This window comes from Ambystoma mexicanum, chromosome 4p (assembly GCF_040938575.1).
Source record: "Ambystoma mexicanum isolate Mex_15411 chromosome 4p, UKY_AmexF1_1, whole genome shotgun sequence".
In the NCBI taxonomy this organism is placed as follows: domain Eukaryota; kingdom Metazoa; phylum Chordata; class Amphibia; order Caudata; family Ambystomatidae; genus Ambystoma; species Ambystoma mexicanum.
The window spans coordinates 65,659,391-65,678,526 of record NC_090927.1 but is presented as its reverse complement, the minus strand read 5'-3'; the positions used below and the strand labels follow the sequence as shown (position 1 = coordinate 65,678,526).

At 45.4% G+C, this 19,136-nt stretch overlaps 1 protein-coding gene and 2 long non-coding RNA genes across 6 annotated transcripts in view; 2 read left to right on the top strand and 1 right to left on the bottom strand.

Moving 5' to 3' along the window:
- Window positions 1–19,136, bottom strand: part of LOC138452995 (antileukoproteinase-like) — a 347,841-nt gene that overhangs the window by 74,712 nt on the left and 253,993 nt on the right. For all 4 annotated transcript variants that reach the window (XM_069605398.1, XM_069605400.1, XM_069605399.1 and 1 more), the window contains one exon: window positions 16,355–16,492. In XM_069605398.1, the coding sequence (XP_069461499.1) occupies window positions 16,355–16,492 (138 nt within the window). The remainder of the gene's footprint in view (window positions 1–16,354; window positions 16,493–19,136) is intronic.
- On the top strand, window positions 7,177–7,875 carry LOC138452538 (uncharacterized). The gene is made up of 3 exons (XR_011260207.1): window positions 7,177–7,298; window positions 7,382–7,507; window positions 7,753–7,875. It is a non-coding gene; the product is annotated as an uncharacterized lncRNA (long non-coding RNA).
- LOC138452537 (uncharacterized) lies at window positions 18,445–19,102 on the top strand. Its single transcript, XR_011260206.1, has 3 exons — window positions 18,445–18,525; window positions 18,609–18,734; window positions 18,980–19,102. It is a non-coding gene; the product is annotated as an uncharacterized lncRNA (long non-coding RNA).

Below are 19,136 nucleotides of genomic sequence, written 5' to 3'. Positions count from 1 at the left end.
CTTCCGGGATGGTGTACTGTTTGGATAAGAAGAGGACAAGGGATGGCTCAACACCTCCTTTTGCCCAATTTTAAGGATCTGAAAAGCCGCTGCGAATGGCAGAGCATCGATGATTGGAGTGAAACAAAACTTGGGAGAGAAACCGGCAGTTAACAATTATTTAAAACATGACTACTCCATAATTAGGCGTAAAGGAGGGTGAGTCCCAATTTTTTGTTGAAGGGGGATTGAGCTTGGGTAGGGACTAATTGTAAAGTGTCAAAAGACGCACAAAAAAGCTCAATTACCTCTCTTTTTGTCCACCTTGGAATAAGATCAGGGACAAGGAAAAAAGAATGTCGATAGATTATCTAATTCATCTATCTAAAATTCATATCGAACAGAACATTTCTTCCAAAGAGTAAACAAAGTGAAAACCCATTTTTAATCAATACATTTTTCACACATGGATATAAGGTGGGTGCTTTCCACAAGGCACCTCACGCATTTAAAAATAATTCATAATTAGAAAAACAAGTACTAAAAAGTCCAGCGAAAAACACATTTTCTACTAATGGTGTCTAAGGTTAGTATAGTGACAGTTGTAACAGATCACCTTAACAAACTGTATTCAAAATATTGATTGTTAACTGTTTTGCCATTAGGGGGAACATACTATGAATGTCCAGCATAGGAAGTGCTAGTGCTGTAAAAACAACACATTGATTTGAATGTCTGCGGGATGTCTACATCTGTTTCGGCACACAGATTACATCAACACCATCCCTGGTGTTCTGCTGTTTTAGTTGTGGCCCTCTTCAGGACAGTATATTCTTTTTTGGGTTGACAACAAAGTTCAAACAAACAGGTCCCCTGTTTTTTCACAGTGTTTCAAGTGCTGCGGAGAATGAGAGTGTAAAATTTGTGTTAGTGCCTGGTCTGAACAAAGACACGGTTAAAAACTCTTTTGGTAAAGATTCATGTGTTTAGGGCACTTTTGTTACCCCCTTCTTTTCCCTTATTCACTGACCTTTGTATTCACTTATGGTTGGACTAAAGATTAGTTTCTTTAATGAAGAGAATAGGAAGTCACTTCCTTTTCGTGGGTTGCGTTATGCAACAGTCTGTTTGTATTCTGCTTTTACAGTTGGCCAACGTCTTAAGGAAGCCGTTGTATGATTGTCGTGGATTTTTCAACATTTGTTTCTTTTCAGGTCGCTTTGCAAACCTATTGATAAATATAATCAGGTATTGTGAATTCTGAAAAAAGTGTTTCTGCTTTTTAAAGTGGCACAGGTTCTGTGGCACATGTACTGACCTTCTGTTATTTGGGCCGTTTATTGATAGAGGTGGCGCTGAAAAAATGGGCTTCACAATCAAAAATTATGCGCAGTATTTCAAATAGATGCCACTTGGTCCTTGCGGTTTTTGCATACGTCTCGCCCACCAGCTGTGGAAACAAAAGGTGGGAGGCATGTTAGGGGAGTTCTTCCTTCATTGTTGGGAAAAGAAGTATTATTTTATCAAGAGGGCGTGCATCTGTTTATACCTCTATGCGTCCGTTTTTGGATTTTGGACATATTCCGTATTTTAAAATTGGTTTACCTTGTGGAATGTGGATGCGAGCGTTGCTCACAGCGCGGCGGCTCTTTGCTGTTCACGCGTGGAAGTTGGTTCGTCTTCCGCGGTGCCGGGAACTGTTATGGTAACCTTCCGTGTTTCCGTGTCACGTGACTATATGTAATAACGTCTAGTCCACGTTGGTACTTGTTGTTTAGATCGGATGGACGTCGAATTCGGGCGGCCATCTTGGAAGAGTCTCAAATGCAGTATATTCAGTGGAAACACGGAAGGTTACCATAACAGTTCCCGGCACTGCGGAAGACGAACCAACTTCCACGCGTGCACAGCAAAGAGCCGTCACGCTGTGAGCAACGCCTGCATCTACATTCCACAAGGAATACGGAATACGTCCAAAATCCAAAAGCAGACGCTTAGAGGTATAAAAAGATGCACGCCCTCTTGATAAAATAATACTTCTTTTCCCAAAACCCGCAAGGACCAAGGGGCATCTATTTGAAATACTGCGCATAATTTTTGATTGTGAAGCCCATTTTTTCGGTGCCACCTCTATCAATAAAAGGCCCAAATAACAGAAGGTCATTACATGTGCCACAGAACCTGTGCCACTTTAAAAAGTTGAAACACTTTTTTCAGAATTCACAATACCTGATTATATTTATCAATAGGTTTGCAAAGCGACCTGAAAACAAACAAATGTTGAAAAATCCACGACAATCACACGGCGGCTTCCTTAAGACGTTGGCCAACTGTAAAAGCAGAATACAAACCCTGTTGCGTAACGCAACCCACGAAAAGGAAGTGACTTCCTATTTTCTTCATTAGAGAAACTAATCTTTAGTCCAACCATAAGTGAATACACAAAAGTGTCCTAAACACATGAATCTTTACCAAAAGAGTTTTTAACTGTGTCTTTGTTCAGACCAGGCACTAACACAAATTTTACACTCTCATTCTCCGCAGCACTTGAAACACTGTGAAAAAACAGGGGACCTGTTTGTTTGAACTTTGTTGTCAACCCGAAAAAGAATATACTGTCCTGAAGAGGGCCACAACTAAAACAGCAGAACACCAGGGATGGTGTTGATGTAATCTGTGTGCCGAAACAGATGTAGACATCCCGCAGACATTGAAATCAATGTGTCTTTTTTACAGCACTAGCACTTCCTATGCTGGACATTCATAGTATGTTCCCCCTACTGGCAAAACAATTAACAATCAATATTTTGAATACAGTTTGTTAAGGTGATATGTTACAACTGTCACTATACTAACCTTAGACACCATTAGTAGAAAATGTGTTTTTGCTGGACTTTTTAGTACTTGTTTTTCTAATTATGAATTCTTTTTAAATGCATGAGGTGCCTTGTGGAAAGCACCCACCTTATATCCATGTTGGAAAAATGTATTGATTAAAAATGTGTCTTCACTTTGTTTACTCTTTGGAAGAAATGTTCTGTTCGATGTGAATTTTAGATAGATGAATTAGATAATCTATCGACATTCTTTTTTCCTTATCCCTGATCTAATTCCAAGGTGGACAAAAACAGGGGTAATTGAGCTTTTTTGTGCGTCTTTTGATACTCCATAATTAGACCATACCCGTTGACCGGTGGAAGTGGCGGTATATTCCGGCATCCATGCCCAAGAAGGCCTTCACTTCTCATATCAGGAGAACATTCAAGTGGGGAGGGGTGGCAAGTAGAAGGTCCATCCCTGGATATCCAAGGAAGGAGGATCAGTCGTGAGAGGCTACCTGCACGGCCGATTGCAGATATATTGGCCATGCCCTATGGAGTTCACTGGAAGACATTGCTGAAGGCAGAGTGTGGAAATTATATGGTTGAAAATTACTATAAATGGCTGGTACCAAACAACACCCCGCTCAGCAGCAACTGAAGCTTCAATATCAATGGAAACGTTATCTCTCCATATAGGGCTGTCCTACAGTCCAAGCGCATCAACATACAAGCATCCGCACATCATTTGAGGCCATTGCGAGCCAGCAGAATTGTCTGTACTGGTTTATCATAGAGAGATATCAAAAAGAAAGCATTCTGATCCCTTCTATACCCTCCCAGGTCAACTCACTGCCTATTATCTCCATACACCCTCATCCGTCAACTATTTTGAGCCCCTCTTTTTCCTCCACACTCTACCTCCCTCTCATTTGGACTTGTGTAACATTGGAGAGCCCATTGCAGAGATGTGGGCAGGCTGACTCTACTCATTCTCTCTACCACTTGTCCTGGTTGTACCTCTATCCCCCTTTCTAACCCTTTCAATACTCATTCTATTGGGAGTGACTAAGGTTGCCCAAACATTCCTCTGGGATAGGAACTAGGCAGGCTTTTTGGGAATGATTCTATGCTTCCCTTACCTCCTCCCGTCCTGCATTGCCCTCGGCTCAATCTCCTCCACCTGTCCCTCAGTAATGCTCTGCCTTTCTCCAGGATGTCCTCTATATTCCCTCCTTCCCATGCAGAGTGGGGTGAAGCTGGCAAGGAGTAAAGGGTCAGTAATATTGACACCACCATTCGTCTCTGCCCTGCTTCTTGGCTTCTATCTCCCTGCCTCACTCTCTCCCTTCTAATTTCAGGCCGCATCTACAAAGGCCAGAGGTGGATGTGGCAGGATAGTAAGTAGGAGGAGTCTGTATGAGCAGCCAATTATATTGTGCAGTACCTGCATCCTCTAAAATTCAGGTCTCCAGCCGGCACTTGGAAACTGGACAGGGCAGAGTACATTTGAACTGAATTGCAGTTATGCTAGGGGGTCTTCAAACTAAACTGATCTCCTCTGAAAGAAATATGCGCAGAGAGATACCTCCTGCTCAGAGCAGTAAATAAATGTGCGCTGAGATAAACCTCCAGCTCAGAGCTGTAAATAAATGTGTGCAGAGCTATGACTCTTACTCAGAACATTAAATACATGAATGCAGAGGGAAACCCCCTGCTCAGAGCTGTAAATAAATGTCCACAGAGATAAAACCTCCAGTATCTGGTCAGTCCCAGTCTGTGGCTGAACAGAGTTTGCTTCCAGGAGACTCGATGGAAGATAGACCATGTAAGCGTTGAAGAGGAAGTGAGCCAGACACGTTTCTGTAAAAGAAAGGTATCCCTCTGTCCTCCAGTCCGGTCACAATTGCTATATGGCTACTACTGGCTATCCACCTACCAACGTAAACACCTGGTCCATGTCCTCTCATGTACATCTCAGTTCCATAAATTAACATGATCCATTACCAGGGCCAGAGGCCGATTAGTAAACTGCAAAAAAGCCAAATAAGTTGCTTTTTTTGCATTTCACAAGTTTAAAATATCAGAGAACTCAGAAGGAAAACTTAGCATGTGGGTAGGTAAACGGTCTATCCACATAGTATTGGCTTTTTACGTCTTTGGATAATTAGTTATTAAATTGCTGAGTACATATCACAAGCCAGGTGTACATGCGCCCAGTCTAAACCCGGCTAGCGACTTATAAAACACAAATATCAGTAGCCAGTCTCCTAAGTGTATAGATATAATTCCTGGAGTTGTCTGATGAGGTGTGTTAGGCAGAATCCTGTGCAGTTCCCTCAGGGACCACTACCCAGGATTAGGACTACAGGTGAGAGCAATAATTTCCCTTTGGTATCAGTCTGTACCACAAAGATTTAGTTGGTAGCTGTGGCTAAGCAGTCAGACTTATCTCAAGAGGGAGATGAGAAGTATTCAGGGTTTACACAATAGGTATCACAGCACTATGGAACAAGGAAACACTGACCAAAGCTTTGTATCAAAAAGAGAATACATTTATTTTATACACATCTAGTTCAACACATAAATCACAGTTGATAAAGTAAGTTAAGTTTAGTCAAGAAAAAGTATATACAACTCCCTATTCAATTGTAGACAAGTTTGAGGTAGAGTAAAAACTGAGCAAAATGGCACAGTGAAAACAAACTACAAATGACACTCTATCAATTTAACGAAAGGGAGGAAAAGCACAAGTTAAACCGAAATATCTTCAGACACCCCCTAGCAACACTTCCCTGAAGTTTTGTGAACAAGTAATGCACAGTAACACTTTAGCAGAAAGATAAGTGAATGGAAACTGAGCGAAATGGCACTCCACAAGTTAAGACAGTAGGAAGGAAGCGGGGTTTAGAAGTCAGTGGTACAGGACCAAGAGCTTAGGAGCAAAAATGTTCTTTTAGCTGCAGTCAAGTCTTTGGTAAACGAATATTGAAAGGGTAGATGCGAGTTGAAAGACAATGTTAAGAGAGAGGGCGGCCAACTCAACAAGTAGATAAGGGATTTAAAACACCTTTAGGGCTACCACGGGGAAAGGGAGGCCTGGCGGAACAATGTACCTTAAACGTGAAGAAGTGACTCCTGCGGTGTTGGTTGTTCCTGGTAGTTCCTGCAGTTCGAGGGGTCCAGCAGAGGAAGAGAGGCTCTCGTCGTGGAGGAAGGTTCGAGTCACTGCACTACCCAGGGATGAAACCAGCCTCAGTGCTGCCAAACAAAGTTTAAAAGGTACGCTCCTTTTAATCGCGGTCCGGGTCGATAGATGCCTGGATATCCGGTCTCCAAGTGCTGGGCACTGTCGATTCGACCAAGGCAGGTCCGGGGGAGCAATGGGTGAACTGGTTGTTCCCACCAGCTCAAGGGAAGAAGGCTCTTTCGATGAAGATCTCCTCTCGTTGTGTGGAAGAAAAGTGGTGAGACGATCCGGCAGGGCTTCACATGTGGTGTAGATGCTGAAGATGTCTGTGGCTTCTCTCCCCTTCGGTTCCGTAGTTCCAGTGGCGACGTCTTGCTCTTCAGTCCTCAGGACCCTGCTTTTATACAGAAAGAGACCCATTCATACAGCCTAGCTGTCACTCACACAGTGGAGTGGTCTTCTTGGCGGGAGACCCTCCAGCCTATCAGGTTAGAGTGCGACCTGAGTTTCTGCGGCAACTCTGTCCAGGGGTTTTACCCTCCCTCCCAAACAACAGACCCACCCCAGACTCAAAGGTGCCGAAAGGAGGGCTTCTTGGCAGAAGTATTTATGGGGCATCATAAATAGGTACCCATAATTGTGATGATAAAATCCGAAAAAAAAAAATTAAACATTATTCGTGACCAGATAGCCATAGGACCTGTGACAGTATTTTTTCTATCTTCATGTTTAATTTTTTTTCGGATTTTATCATCACAATTATGGGTACCTATTTATGATGCCCCATAAATACTTGGTTTGACATCTTTGTGGGCCCTGGCCTATTTTACATCATTATTTGTGACCACTTGCACAAATCTATCACTACTACTTTGTTTTTTCATAATTTTTTTTAATTTGGGATTCTGTTATTACAATTATGGGCACCCATTTGTGATGCCCTATAAATACCTCATTTTTTATTTTTGGGGGCCCTGGCCGACTTTACAGCAGTATTTGTGACCAGACAGCCACAGGACCTGTGACAGTATTTTTTCTATCTTCATTATTCTAATGTTTAATTTTTTTTTCGGATTTTATCATTACAATTATGGGCACCTATTGATGATGCCCATAAATATTAGGCTTGTCATTTTTGTGGGCCCTGGCCGATTTTACATCATTAATTGTGACCACCTGCATCTCACAGAAACGAGGTGGTCACATGCTAAACAAAAGAACCGTTGCCTAGACAACGGCTTCACACTGCAGTCTGAGTCACTGCCCTGCAGCTGCACAGTGGAGGATCGTTTCTCTCTGTGTATTACAAGGTAAGAATCTGATTACAATCCTACTCTTTGACCAAGTATGAGTGTAAAACACAGTATCTAATTGGATCTTTTCTGATCCACAGATTGGTTTCCTTGTAAGCACGAGTGGATTTTCTCCATGCCTTTGTGCATAATGTCATTTACAACCCACTGCTGAGTGGGCATGAACGCAGGACGTTCTGTTTTTCACCACTGACCACACCAACGAGGTAAATCCACACCTAATATTCTTTGGTTTCATTTATTTACCTTATAAACCACTTACGGCATCTTTCTTTTTCTTTTTTCTTTTTTGCCATTGATATTTACCCATGATGAAACATCGACTGATTGGTATGTTTCCTTTCATTTTTTTCAATTTATGTTTCGTTTGAATTGTCACCATTATATGAATTTATGTTACATACTTGCATTTGTTATGTTATATACTTGCTTGCTGGACTTATATAATTAGACTCGCCCTGATGAAGGAAATAATTTCCGAAATGCATTGGCTTTTTTAGTCTAATACATGTGGATTGTGGCACCTGCTTCCTCACTAAGGATTATTAGTGATAGCTTTTTGTTTGAACTACTATGGATAAATCATTTTTGATATGAATCAGAAAGACTCATCTTCCTTTTTCTAAGAAGTATGGTATATTATGGATACTTGAACATATTGTCGTGAATCAGATATAAATACGTGCCCATCTTGGGCACCATATGAGAGCGGTTGTGTGACCCAGTATTATTACATTATGTATTGACCTCTGAAAAAATATGGACAAAGTTGGCAGTGCAACGGGCATCACACTTGAGTGAAGTCTTGCCCAATGTGGATGGAAGGCACTTCACTCATGAGCAATCGACCCATCCATCCATCAATCCATCCATCCATCATCCATCCATCTATCCCGCCAACCACCAAACCCATCCATCCATCCATCCATCCACCCAACCCACCCCTCCTTTCGCCCATCCATCCATCAATCCACCCAGTCATCCAAGCACCTACCCACCTAGCCAATCATCCAAACACCCATCCCCATCGATCCATCCCTCCAACATGCCAGCCACTGCACCCACCCACCCATCCATCATCCATCCACCCCTCCACCCACCAAACCCATCCATCCATCTATCCATCCATCCCTCCAACCACCAAATCCATCCATCCCTCCAACCACCCACCAACCCACTTATCCATCTATATACCCACCAACCCAACTAGCCCACCCATTCATCCACCCATGCATCCATCCGGCCCACCCCTCCATCCACCCATCCATCCATCTATCAATCCATTCAGTCATCCAAGCCCATACCCACCCAGCCAATCATTCAAACACCCATCCCCATCCATCCATTCCTCCAACCCACCCACCCACCCATCATCCATCCATCCCTTCAACCACCAAACCCATCCATGCATCTATCCATCCCTCCAACCACCAAACCCATCCATCCCTCCAACCACGCATACCACCCACCAATCCAGTTATTCATCTATCCACCCACCAACCCACCTATCCACCCAGCCCACTCATTCATCCATCAATCCACCCACCAACCCAACTAACCCATCCAGCCATCCAAGTAGCTCCCGACCCACCCAGCCAAACATCCAAACCCCTATACCCACCCATCCATCCATCCCTCTAACCCATCCATCCACCAAGCCCACCCCTCGATCCCTCAAACCACCCAAGCCACACACCCACCAACCCACCCATCCATAAAATAATGATACCTCTAAGGAGCAGTCGCTCCATTAGGTCTTCTGACAATGCACATGAGTACGGTGGTGCACACAATGTATAACCAGGCCAAAACACCTGTCTGGGGTTGCTGACGGTACTCTAGTTCCATGGAGAATTGCTTAGGATTTGGGGACCAGGCTGCTCTTGTGGGTGGGACCAGACTGATATGCAAATGGCTATTTCTCCTCTGTGAAGGGTACAGTGAGATAACAGGTGGTTTCAGACCCTCCTCAGTGGAATACATATCATAGAACGGGTTGTTTGAACCATGTTCGTTCACAGTAGAGAGGCTCCCGTACTTTTGAGCTCAATTTATAATGTACGGGTAATGGCGTGTCATTATGGGGCATGTTAACAAACAACAATTTTGTAAAATTAAAAGTAGGCTCCGTCTCACTCAACAGGTGAACATAAATCCCTGAAAAGAACAAGGCTGAGGAGGGGGTGGCTCTAAAGGAACTCTTCCGATGGGGAGGTTTCAGTCTTTAGAAGCCACACTCTAACCGGACCCACACATTAAGACTATGTGATGGCTGTTACTCTGTGGCATGACTCTGATACTCCCCTTCAGGGAATCCCACCTCAAGAAGCCTGAACCTATGTTGAGGGTGGAGAGCCGTACCATAATGTGAGGGTTGTGACTCTGTGGCAGTGACTTTGATATTTCAATAGTGAAAGGCACACCTCAGGATGCCATATTCTATGTTGAGGGAAGAGATCCAGGCTACAACGTACAGCTGATGCTCTATGACAGTCACTCAAATATTCCCCCACAGGATGTCCCACCCCAGGAAGCCTGTTCTATGCTGAGGGCAGAGATCTGGGCTAGGATGTAATGGATACTGGGTGGCTGTGACTCTGGTATTCCCCTTCAGGAGGTCCTACCTCAGGAAGCCAGATACTCTGTTGAGCAAAGAGATCTGGGCTAGGATGTGACGGCTGATAGCAGAGACTTCTATATTCACCCACAGAAAGTTGTACCTCAGCTAGCTGGATTTTATGTTGAGGGCAGAGATCTGTGCTACCTAGTGCCAGCTGGTTCTCTGTGGCTGTGATGCTGATATTCACCCACAGGAAGGCCCACCTCAGGTGGCCTGATCCATTGAAGAGGGCAGAGATCTGGGCTATGATGTGGCAGCTGATACCCTGTGGCTGTGACTCTAATATTCCCCCACAGGAAGTACCGCCTCAGGAGGCCTGATCGATTGAAGAGGGCAGAGATCTGGGCTATGATGTGGCAGATGATAGCTTGTGGCTGTGACACTGATATTCCCCCACAGGAAGTCCTGCCTCAAGAGGCCTGATCCGGTGGAGAAGGCAGAGATCTGGACTTTGATGTGGCAGCTGATACCCTGTGGTTGTGACTCCTATATCCCCGTACAGGAAGTCCCGCCTCAGGAGTTCTGATCCATTGAAGAGGGCAAATATCTGGGCTATGATGTGGCAGCTGATACCCTGTGGCTGTGATGCTGATATTCCCCCACAGGAAGTCCCACCTCAGGATGCCTGATCTATTGCAGTGGGCAGAGATCTGGGCTATGATGAGGGAGATGATACCCTGTGGCTGTGAGCACCACACACCGTGGGTAATAATAAGCAGCGCTCAGATACCTGAGGGTTCGTAGCGCTATATAAATGCCAAATAATAATAATAATAATTATTATTATTATTATTATTATTATTATTATTATTAATATTCCCCCACAGGAAGTACCGCCTCAGGAGGCCTGATCGATTGAAGAGGGCTGTGATCTGGGGTATAATGTGACGGCTTATACCCTGTGGTTATGGCTCCTGTATTGACCCATAGTAAGTCCCACTTCAGGAGGCCTACTCCATTGAAGAGGACAGAGATCTGGGCTATGATGTGGCAGCTGATACGCTGTGGCTGTGATGCTGATATTCCCCCACAGGAAGTCCCGCCTCAGAAGGCATGATCCACTGAAGAGGGCAGGCATCTAGGCTATGATGTGATAGCTCCTGTGGCTGTGACTCTAATATTCTCCCACAGGAAGTTCCACCTAAGGAGGCCTGATCCATTGAAGAGGGACAAGATCTGGGCTATGATGTGACCGCTGATACCCTGTGGCTTTGACGCTGATATACCCCCACAGGAAGTCCTACCTCAGGAGGCCTGATCCATAGAACAGGGCCGTGATCTGGGCTATGATGTGGCAGCTGATACCCTTAGGCTGTGACTCCTGTATTGACCCACAGGAAGTCCTGCGTGAGAAGGCCTGATGCATTGAAGAGGGCAGTGATCTGGGTTATGATATGGCAGCTGATACCCTTAGGCTGTGACTCCTGTATTGACCCACAGGAAGTCCTGCGTGAGAAGGCCTGATGCATTGAAGAGGGCAGTGATCTGGGTTATGATGTGGCAGCTGATACCCTTAGGCTATGACTCCTGTATTGACCCACAGGAAGTCCTGCGTGAGAAGGCCTGATGCATTGAAGAGGGCAGTGATCTGGGTTATGATATGGCAGCTGATACCCTTAGGCTATGACTCCTGTATTGACGCACAGGAAGTCCTGCGTGACAAGGCCTGGTGCATTGAAGAGGGCAGGGATCTGGCCTATGATGTGGCAGCTGATACCCTGTGGCTGTGATGCTGATATTTCCCCACAGGAAGTCCCGCCTCAGGAGGCCGGATCTATTGGAGAGGGCAGAGAACTGGGCTATGATGTGACCGCTGATACCCTGTGGCTTTGACGCTGATATTCCCCCACAGGAAGTCCTACCTCAGGAGGCCTGATGCATTGAAGAAGGCCGTGATCTGGGCTATGATGTGACAGCTGATACCCTTATGCTGTGACTCCTGTATTGACCCACAGGAAGTCCTGCGTGAGAAGGCCTGATTCATTGAAGAGGGCAGTGATCTGCGCTATGATGTGGCAGCTGATACCCTGTGGCTGTGATGCTGATATTTCCCACAGGAAGTCCGGTCTCAGAAGGCCGGATCTATTGGAGAGGGCAGAGATCTGGGCTATGATGTGGCAACTGATACCCTGTGGCTGTGATGCTGATATTCCCCCACAGGAAGTCCCGTCTCAGAAGGCACGATCCACTGAAGAGGGCAGGGATCTAGGCTATGATGTGATAGCTCCTGTGGCTGTGACTCTAATATTCCCCCATAGGAAGTTCCACCTAAGGAGGCCTGATCCATTGAAGAGGGACAAGATCTGGGCTATGATGTGACCGCTGATACCCTGTGGATTTGACGCTGATATTCCCCCACAGGAAGTCCCACCTCAAGAGGCCTGATCCATTGAAGAGGGACAAGATCTGGGCTATGATGTGACCGCTGATACCCTGTGGATTTGACGCTGATATTCCCCCACAGGAAGTCCTACCTCAGGAGGCCTGATCCATAGAACAGGGCCATGATCTGGCCTATGATGTGGCAGCTGATACCCTGTGGCTGTGATGCTGATATTTCCCCACAGGAAGTCCCACCTCAAGAGGCCTGATCAATTGAGCAGGGCCGTGACCTGGGCTATCATTTGGCAGCTAATACCCTTAGGCTGTGACTCCTGTATTGACCCACAGGAAGTCCTGCGTGAGGAGGCCTGATGCATTGAGCAGGGCCGTGACCTGGGCTATGATGTGGCAGCTGATACCCTTAGGCTATGACTCCTGTATTGACCCACAGGAAGTCCTGCGTGACGAGGCCTGGTGCATTGAAGAGGGCAGGGATCTGGCCTATGATGTGGCAGCTGATACCCTGTGGCTGTGATGCTGATATTTCCCACAGGAAGTCCCGCCTCAGGAGGCCGGATCTATTGGAGAGGGCAGAGATCTGGGCTATGATGTGGCAGCTGCCACCTCACAGCCCAGATCTCTGCCCTGATGCTGTGACTCCTGTATTGACCCCAGGACGTCCTGGATGAGGAGGCCTGATGCATTGAACAGGGCAGTGAGTTATGATGTGGCAGCTGATGCCCTGTGGCTTTGACGCTGATATTCACCACAGGAAGTCCCACCTCAAGAGGCCTGATCCATTGAGCAGGGCCGTGACCTGGGCTATGATGTGGCAGCTAATACCCTTAGGCTATGACTCCTGTATTGACCCACAGGAAGTCCTGCGTGACGAGGCCTGATGCATTGAAGAGGGCAGTGATCTACGCTATGATGTGGCAGCTGATACCCTGTGGCTGTGATGCTGATATTTCCCACAGGAAGTCCGGCCTCAGGAGGCCGGATCTATTGAGAGGGCAGAGATCTGGGCTATGATGTGGCAGCTGATACCCTGTGGCTGTGACTCTGATAGCCGCATCAGGAAATAGCACCTTGAAAAGACTGATTTTATGTTGAAGGAAGACACCCAAGCTACGCTGTGATGGCTGAGACGCTATGGCTGTGACTGCAGTATTCTCTGACAGGAAGTTGCACATCAGGAAACCTGACCCTATGTTGAGGATGGAGAATTGGCTTATGATAAACCTGCTTTTCTTTGTTTTCTGGTGTCCTCTGCTTCTGCCTGCGGTAAGGTTGCCTGCTCACATACCAACCCCTTTATGCCTGTCAATCTCTGGCAACGGGGTGTCAATCCTTAGGAAATGGATGAGTACCTGAGCATTGCACCGCACAGCCTGGCATTGTGGCGAATACCTGGGAATTTTATAGAAAAACCCAAAAATTGGTGAGAGCCTTGGCATTTGTCTTTAGCAGTCGGGTGAGAATGTGTGTATTTGTTGGCAATGCGGCAATGGGGGAAGCATCTGGGTATTCAATGGCAAAACTTGGCAATTGGAAGACGACCAGTCCATTCAATGGCAGTGCTGCAATGGGTGAGTATCTGGACATTTAATAGCAATCCTTTACAGTGGGGTAAGTACCTCAACCTTTAAAGGCGATCCCTGACATTGGGCTGAGTGGCTAGACATTTAATGTCAATGCCGGGCATTTGCAAAGGTACCTGAGCATCTGATGGTAATCTCTGAAATGTAGTAAGTATCTGGGAATTCTAAGTGAATCTCGGGCAGTATGGGAATATTGATCCCTGGCAATGGGAAGGGTATTTATTTATTTATTTATTGTGCATTTGTTAGGCACCGATACAAGTAAATTGTGTTTCACAGCGCCGACAGGGCAACATGGAGGGAACATGTGATTGAAACAATTAATACACTGGAGGATAAAGACAGCGCTGCTAGGCCTTGTAAGCATTCATAGCGTGCAAGTGCAGACAGAGGAGAGGGAAAGAGGGAGTGGTGGTTAAGTGCTGGAGTGTCCGTGCTCGTGAGTGAGCAGCAGACTTAAGTGCCCAGTGTAGGAAGTGCTAGGGAGGGTTCAGCTACAGAAAGGTAAGTGCAGGCCTACAGTGCATAGGTCAGTGGATGCCAAGGCAAGTGTTGTGGGTGGGCGGAGGCTGAAGGCGATTGGGTGTGAGAGAACAGGGCCCGAAGGAAACATAAGGGCCCTAGTCACCAATCTCAGCAACTGTTGGGTTAGCAGAGGAGGGATGAAGGGAAGGAGGGGGTGAAAAGGAAAGTCTTGAGGAGCTTTCAGAATTTGAGGAGATCTGGCTCAAGACAAAGAGGAATGGGAAGGTTGTTCCATAAGAGGGAGCCATCTGAAGAAAGAGATCAGCTGCCGGCCCTCTGTTTAACGAAACGCTTGGCACTCAGAAAGTTGGTACCAGAGGAACGTAAAGGTCTAGAGGGAGAGTATTTAATAAGAGGAAGTTGCAGATAGCGTGGTCCCTCGCCCCAGACAGCCTTATGGGTGATGCAGAGGGATTTGAATTTGATCCTTGCAGCAACCGGGAGCCAATGAAGATTTTTTAGGGCAGGAGAGATGCTGTCCCTGGGCTTGAGACCAAGCATAAATCTTACTGCCTTATTCTGGATTAGCTGGAGAGGGCGCATGGAGGAAGAGGGTAGATTCAAGAAGAGGCTATTGCAGTAGTCCAGCCTAGAGAGAACCAGGGCTCTGGTAACATTGAGCTTCTGGGGGAAAGTGAGAAAAGGGAAAATACCTTTGAGAAGGAAAAGTTGAAAGTGGGACTTCTTGGCAATGTCCTGAATGTGAGGGAGGAAGAAGAGAGGAGCTGAAGATGATTCCAAGGTTTCTGACTTCAGATGAAGGAGAAGGGGAAGAGCCCATAAAATGTGGCCAGAGTGAGGGAAAGAAAGAGGGAGCTGGGGTCCCAATAGGAAGGATATTAGTCTTGCTGGCATTAAGACAGAGATTGTTGGCAGTGCATCAGGACTGGATAGCAGATAGGCAGTCAGGATGATGGAAGAAGTTAGAGGGTCAGAGGGAAATCTGAAGAAGAGTTGTGTTTCATCTGCATAGCACTGAAGTTATGGGAGAATGTGGAAATCATCAGGAATGCCAGTGGAGCAAGGTAACTGTTAAAGAGCCAGGGGGAGAGGTTGGAACTCTGGGGGACACCATCAGTGGAGAAAGAGGTAGGGGAGGAAAAGTTGCCCAGGATTACCTGGGACAGGGTGTCATTTAGGAAGGAGGTCAGTCAGTCCAGTGCCCGCTCCGAGATACCCAGGGTATCGAGGAGTCGCTTTTATGAGGATGGAGTGGTTTACCGTGTCAAAGGCAGAGGAGAGATCAAGTAGAATGAGGACAGCTGGAGAGGTAGAATCCAAAGATGCAAGCAGTACGTGGTCGTTTGATAGATATCCATGAAATATAGGGAGCATCTGGGAAGTTTACATGAATCTCTGGCAGTATGGCAATATTGATCACTGGCAATGGGAAGAGCACTTGTTCATTTGATGGAAATCCATGAAATGTAGGAAGTATCTCGGAAACGTACATGGATATCTGGCAGTATGGCAATATTGATCCCTTACAATGGGAGGAGTGCCTGGTCATTTGATGGAAATCCATGAAATGTATGGAGTATCTGTAAATTTTATGTAAATCTCTAGCAGTATGGCAATATTGATCCCTGGCAATGGGAAGAGTTCCTGGTCATTTGATGGTAATCCCTGAAATGTAGGGAGTCTGGGAATTGTATGGGAAACTCTCACAGTATGGCAATATTGATCCCTGGCAATGGGAAGAGTGCCTGGTCATTTGATTGCAATCATGGGCAGTGCTCAGAGGGAGGTATTGGGCATAAGGGAATTTGATGGGGGTTGTTAGCATTGAAGAAGCACCTGAGGAGTTGATGTCAATAATTAGCACTGCTTGAATGCCAGGGAATTTGCTGGCAATTCTCCCAGAAGTGCATCTTGAGTGGAATGGGACGGGAGAGGTTAATGTGCTGTCCTAACCTGACCAAATAACCTCTCTTCTAAAGTTACAGAACAGACACAAATATAGAATCCTTGCACCAAGGTTTTACCTGGGTCTGAACATCTACGGCCGCAGCCAACATCGCAGCACTTCAAATCTCCTGTGCAGTGGCCGTCCTTATCGCACTTGTTTGGTGGATTCATCATGTCACACATGCCTTTGACCGTGGGGCACATTCCAGCCTTCACTGTAAACACGAAAAGAGGGAAAATCAGTCAATATTTCAGGCAGTTTATACATAATGCTCTTCTGCCTCAACTTCCTGCTTCACGATGCTTTGTGGATCTCTGACTCCTTGGATCCCTTGAACAAGGGGACTAGTCTGGTCGGGCAGGAACAAACCCCACATCGCTCTTCCCACTACCTCAACCCCTGTCTTTCTTCCAGGATGCTGTACTGTTTGGATAAGAAGAGGAAAAGGGATGGCTCAGCACATCCTTTTGCCCAATTTAAAGGATCTGAAAAGCTGCTGCAAATGGCAGAGCATCGATGATTGGAGTGAAACAAAACTTGGGAGAGAAACCATCAGTAAACAATTAGTTAAAACATGACTACTCCATAATTACACCATACCCAGTGACCGGCTGGAAGTGGCGGTATATTCCGGGTTCTATGCCCAAGAAAGCCTTCACTTCTCACATCAGGAGGGCATTCTAGTGGGGAGAGGTGGCAAATAGATGGTCCATCCCTGGATATCCAAGGAAGGAGTACCAGTCGTGAGAGGCTACCTGCACGGCCGATTACAGATATATTGGCCATGCCCTATGGAGTTCACTGGAAGACATTGCCGAAGGCTGAGTGTGGAAATGATATGGTTGAAACTGGCCATACATGGCTGGTATCAAACAACACTCCGCTCAGCAACAACTGAAGCTTCAATATCAATGGAAACATTATCTCTACATATAGGGCTGTCCTACAGTCCAAGCGCATCAACATGCATGCATCTGTTAATCATTTGGGGCCATTGCGAGCCAGCAGAAGTGTCTGCACAGGTTTATTATAGAGAGATATCAAAAAGAAAGTATTCTGATCCCTTCTCAACCCTCCCAGGTCAACTCCCTGCCTATTAACTCCATACACCCTCATCCGTCAACTATTTCTTTCTCTCTTTCCTCCTCACTCTACCTCCCTCTAATTTGGACTTGTGTAACATTGGAGAGCCCATTGCAGAGATGTGGGCAGGCTGACTCTACTCGTTCTCTCTACCACTTGTCCTGGTTGTACCTCTATCCCCCTTTCGAACCCTTTCAATACCCATTCTATAGGGAGCAACTAAGGATGCCCCAACATTCCTGTGGGAAAGGAACTAGGCAGGCTTTTTGGGTTTGATCCTATGCTTCCCTTATCTCCTCCCGTCCCTGCATTGCCCTCAGGCTTAATCTCCTCCACCTGTCCATCAGTAATGCTCTGCCTCTCCCCAGGATGTCCTCTATCTTCCCTCCTTCCCATGCAGAGTGGGGTGAAGTTGGCAGACTCAAAGGTGCCGAAAGGAGGGCTTCTTGGCAGAAGTATTTATGGGGCATCATAAATAGGTACCCATAATTGTGATGATAAAATCCGAAGAAAAAAAAATTAAACATTATTCGTGACCAGATAGCCATAGGACCTGTGACAGTATTTTTTCTATCTTCATGTTTAATTTTTTTTCGGATTTTATCATCACAATTATGGGTACCTATTTATGATGCCCCATAAATACTTGGTTTGACATCTTTGTGGGCCCTGGCCTATTTTACATCATTATTTGTGACCACTTGCACAAATCTATCACTACTACTTTGTTTTTTCATAATTTTTTTTAATTTGGGATTCTGTTATTACAATTATGGGCACCCATTTGTGATGCCCTATAAATACCTCATTTTTTATTTTTGGGGGCCCTGGCCGACTTTACAGCAGTATTTGTGACCAGACAGCCACAGGACCTGTGACAGTATTTTTTCTATCTTCATTATTCTAATGTTTAATTTTTTTTTCGGATTTTATCATTACAATTATGGGCACCTATTGATGATGCCCCATAAATATTTGGCTTGTCATTTTTGTGGGCCCTGGCCGATTTTACATCATTAATTGTGACCACCTGCATCTCACAGAAACGAGGTGGTCACATGCTAAACAAAAGAACCGTTACCTAGACAACGGCTTCACACTGCAGTCTGAGTCACTGCCCTGCAGCTGCACAGTGGAGGATCGTTTCTCTCTGTGTATTACAAGGTAAGAATCTGATTACAATCCTACTCTTTGACCAAGTATGAGTGTAAAACACAGTATCTAATTGGATCTTTTCTGATCCACAGATTGGTTTCCTTGTAAGCACGAGTGGATTTTCTCCATGCCTTTGTGCATAATGTCATTTACAACCCACTGCTGAGTGGGCATGAACGCAGGACGTTCTGTTTTTCACCACTGACCACACCAACGAGGTAAATCCACACCTAATATTCTTTGGTTTCATTTATTTACCTTATAAACCACTTACGGCATCTTTCTTTTTCTTTTTTCTTTTTTGCCATTGATATTTACCCATGATGAAACATCGACTGATTGGTATGTTTCCTTTCATTTTTTTCAATGTATGTTTCGTTTGAATTGTCACCATTATATGAATTTATGTTACATACTTGCATTTGTTATGTTATATACTTGCTTGCTGGACTTATATAATTAGACTCGCCCTGATGAAGGAAATAATTTCCGAAATGCATTGGCTTTTTTAGTCTAATACATGTGGATTGTGGCACCTGCTTCCTCACTAAGGATTATTAGTGATAGCTTTTTGTTTGAACTACTATGGATAAATCATTTTTGATATGAATCAGAAAGAC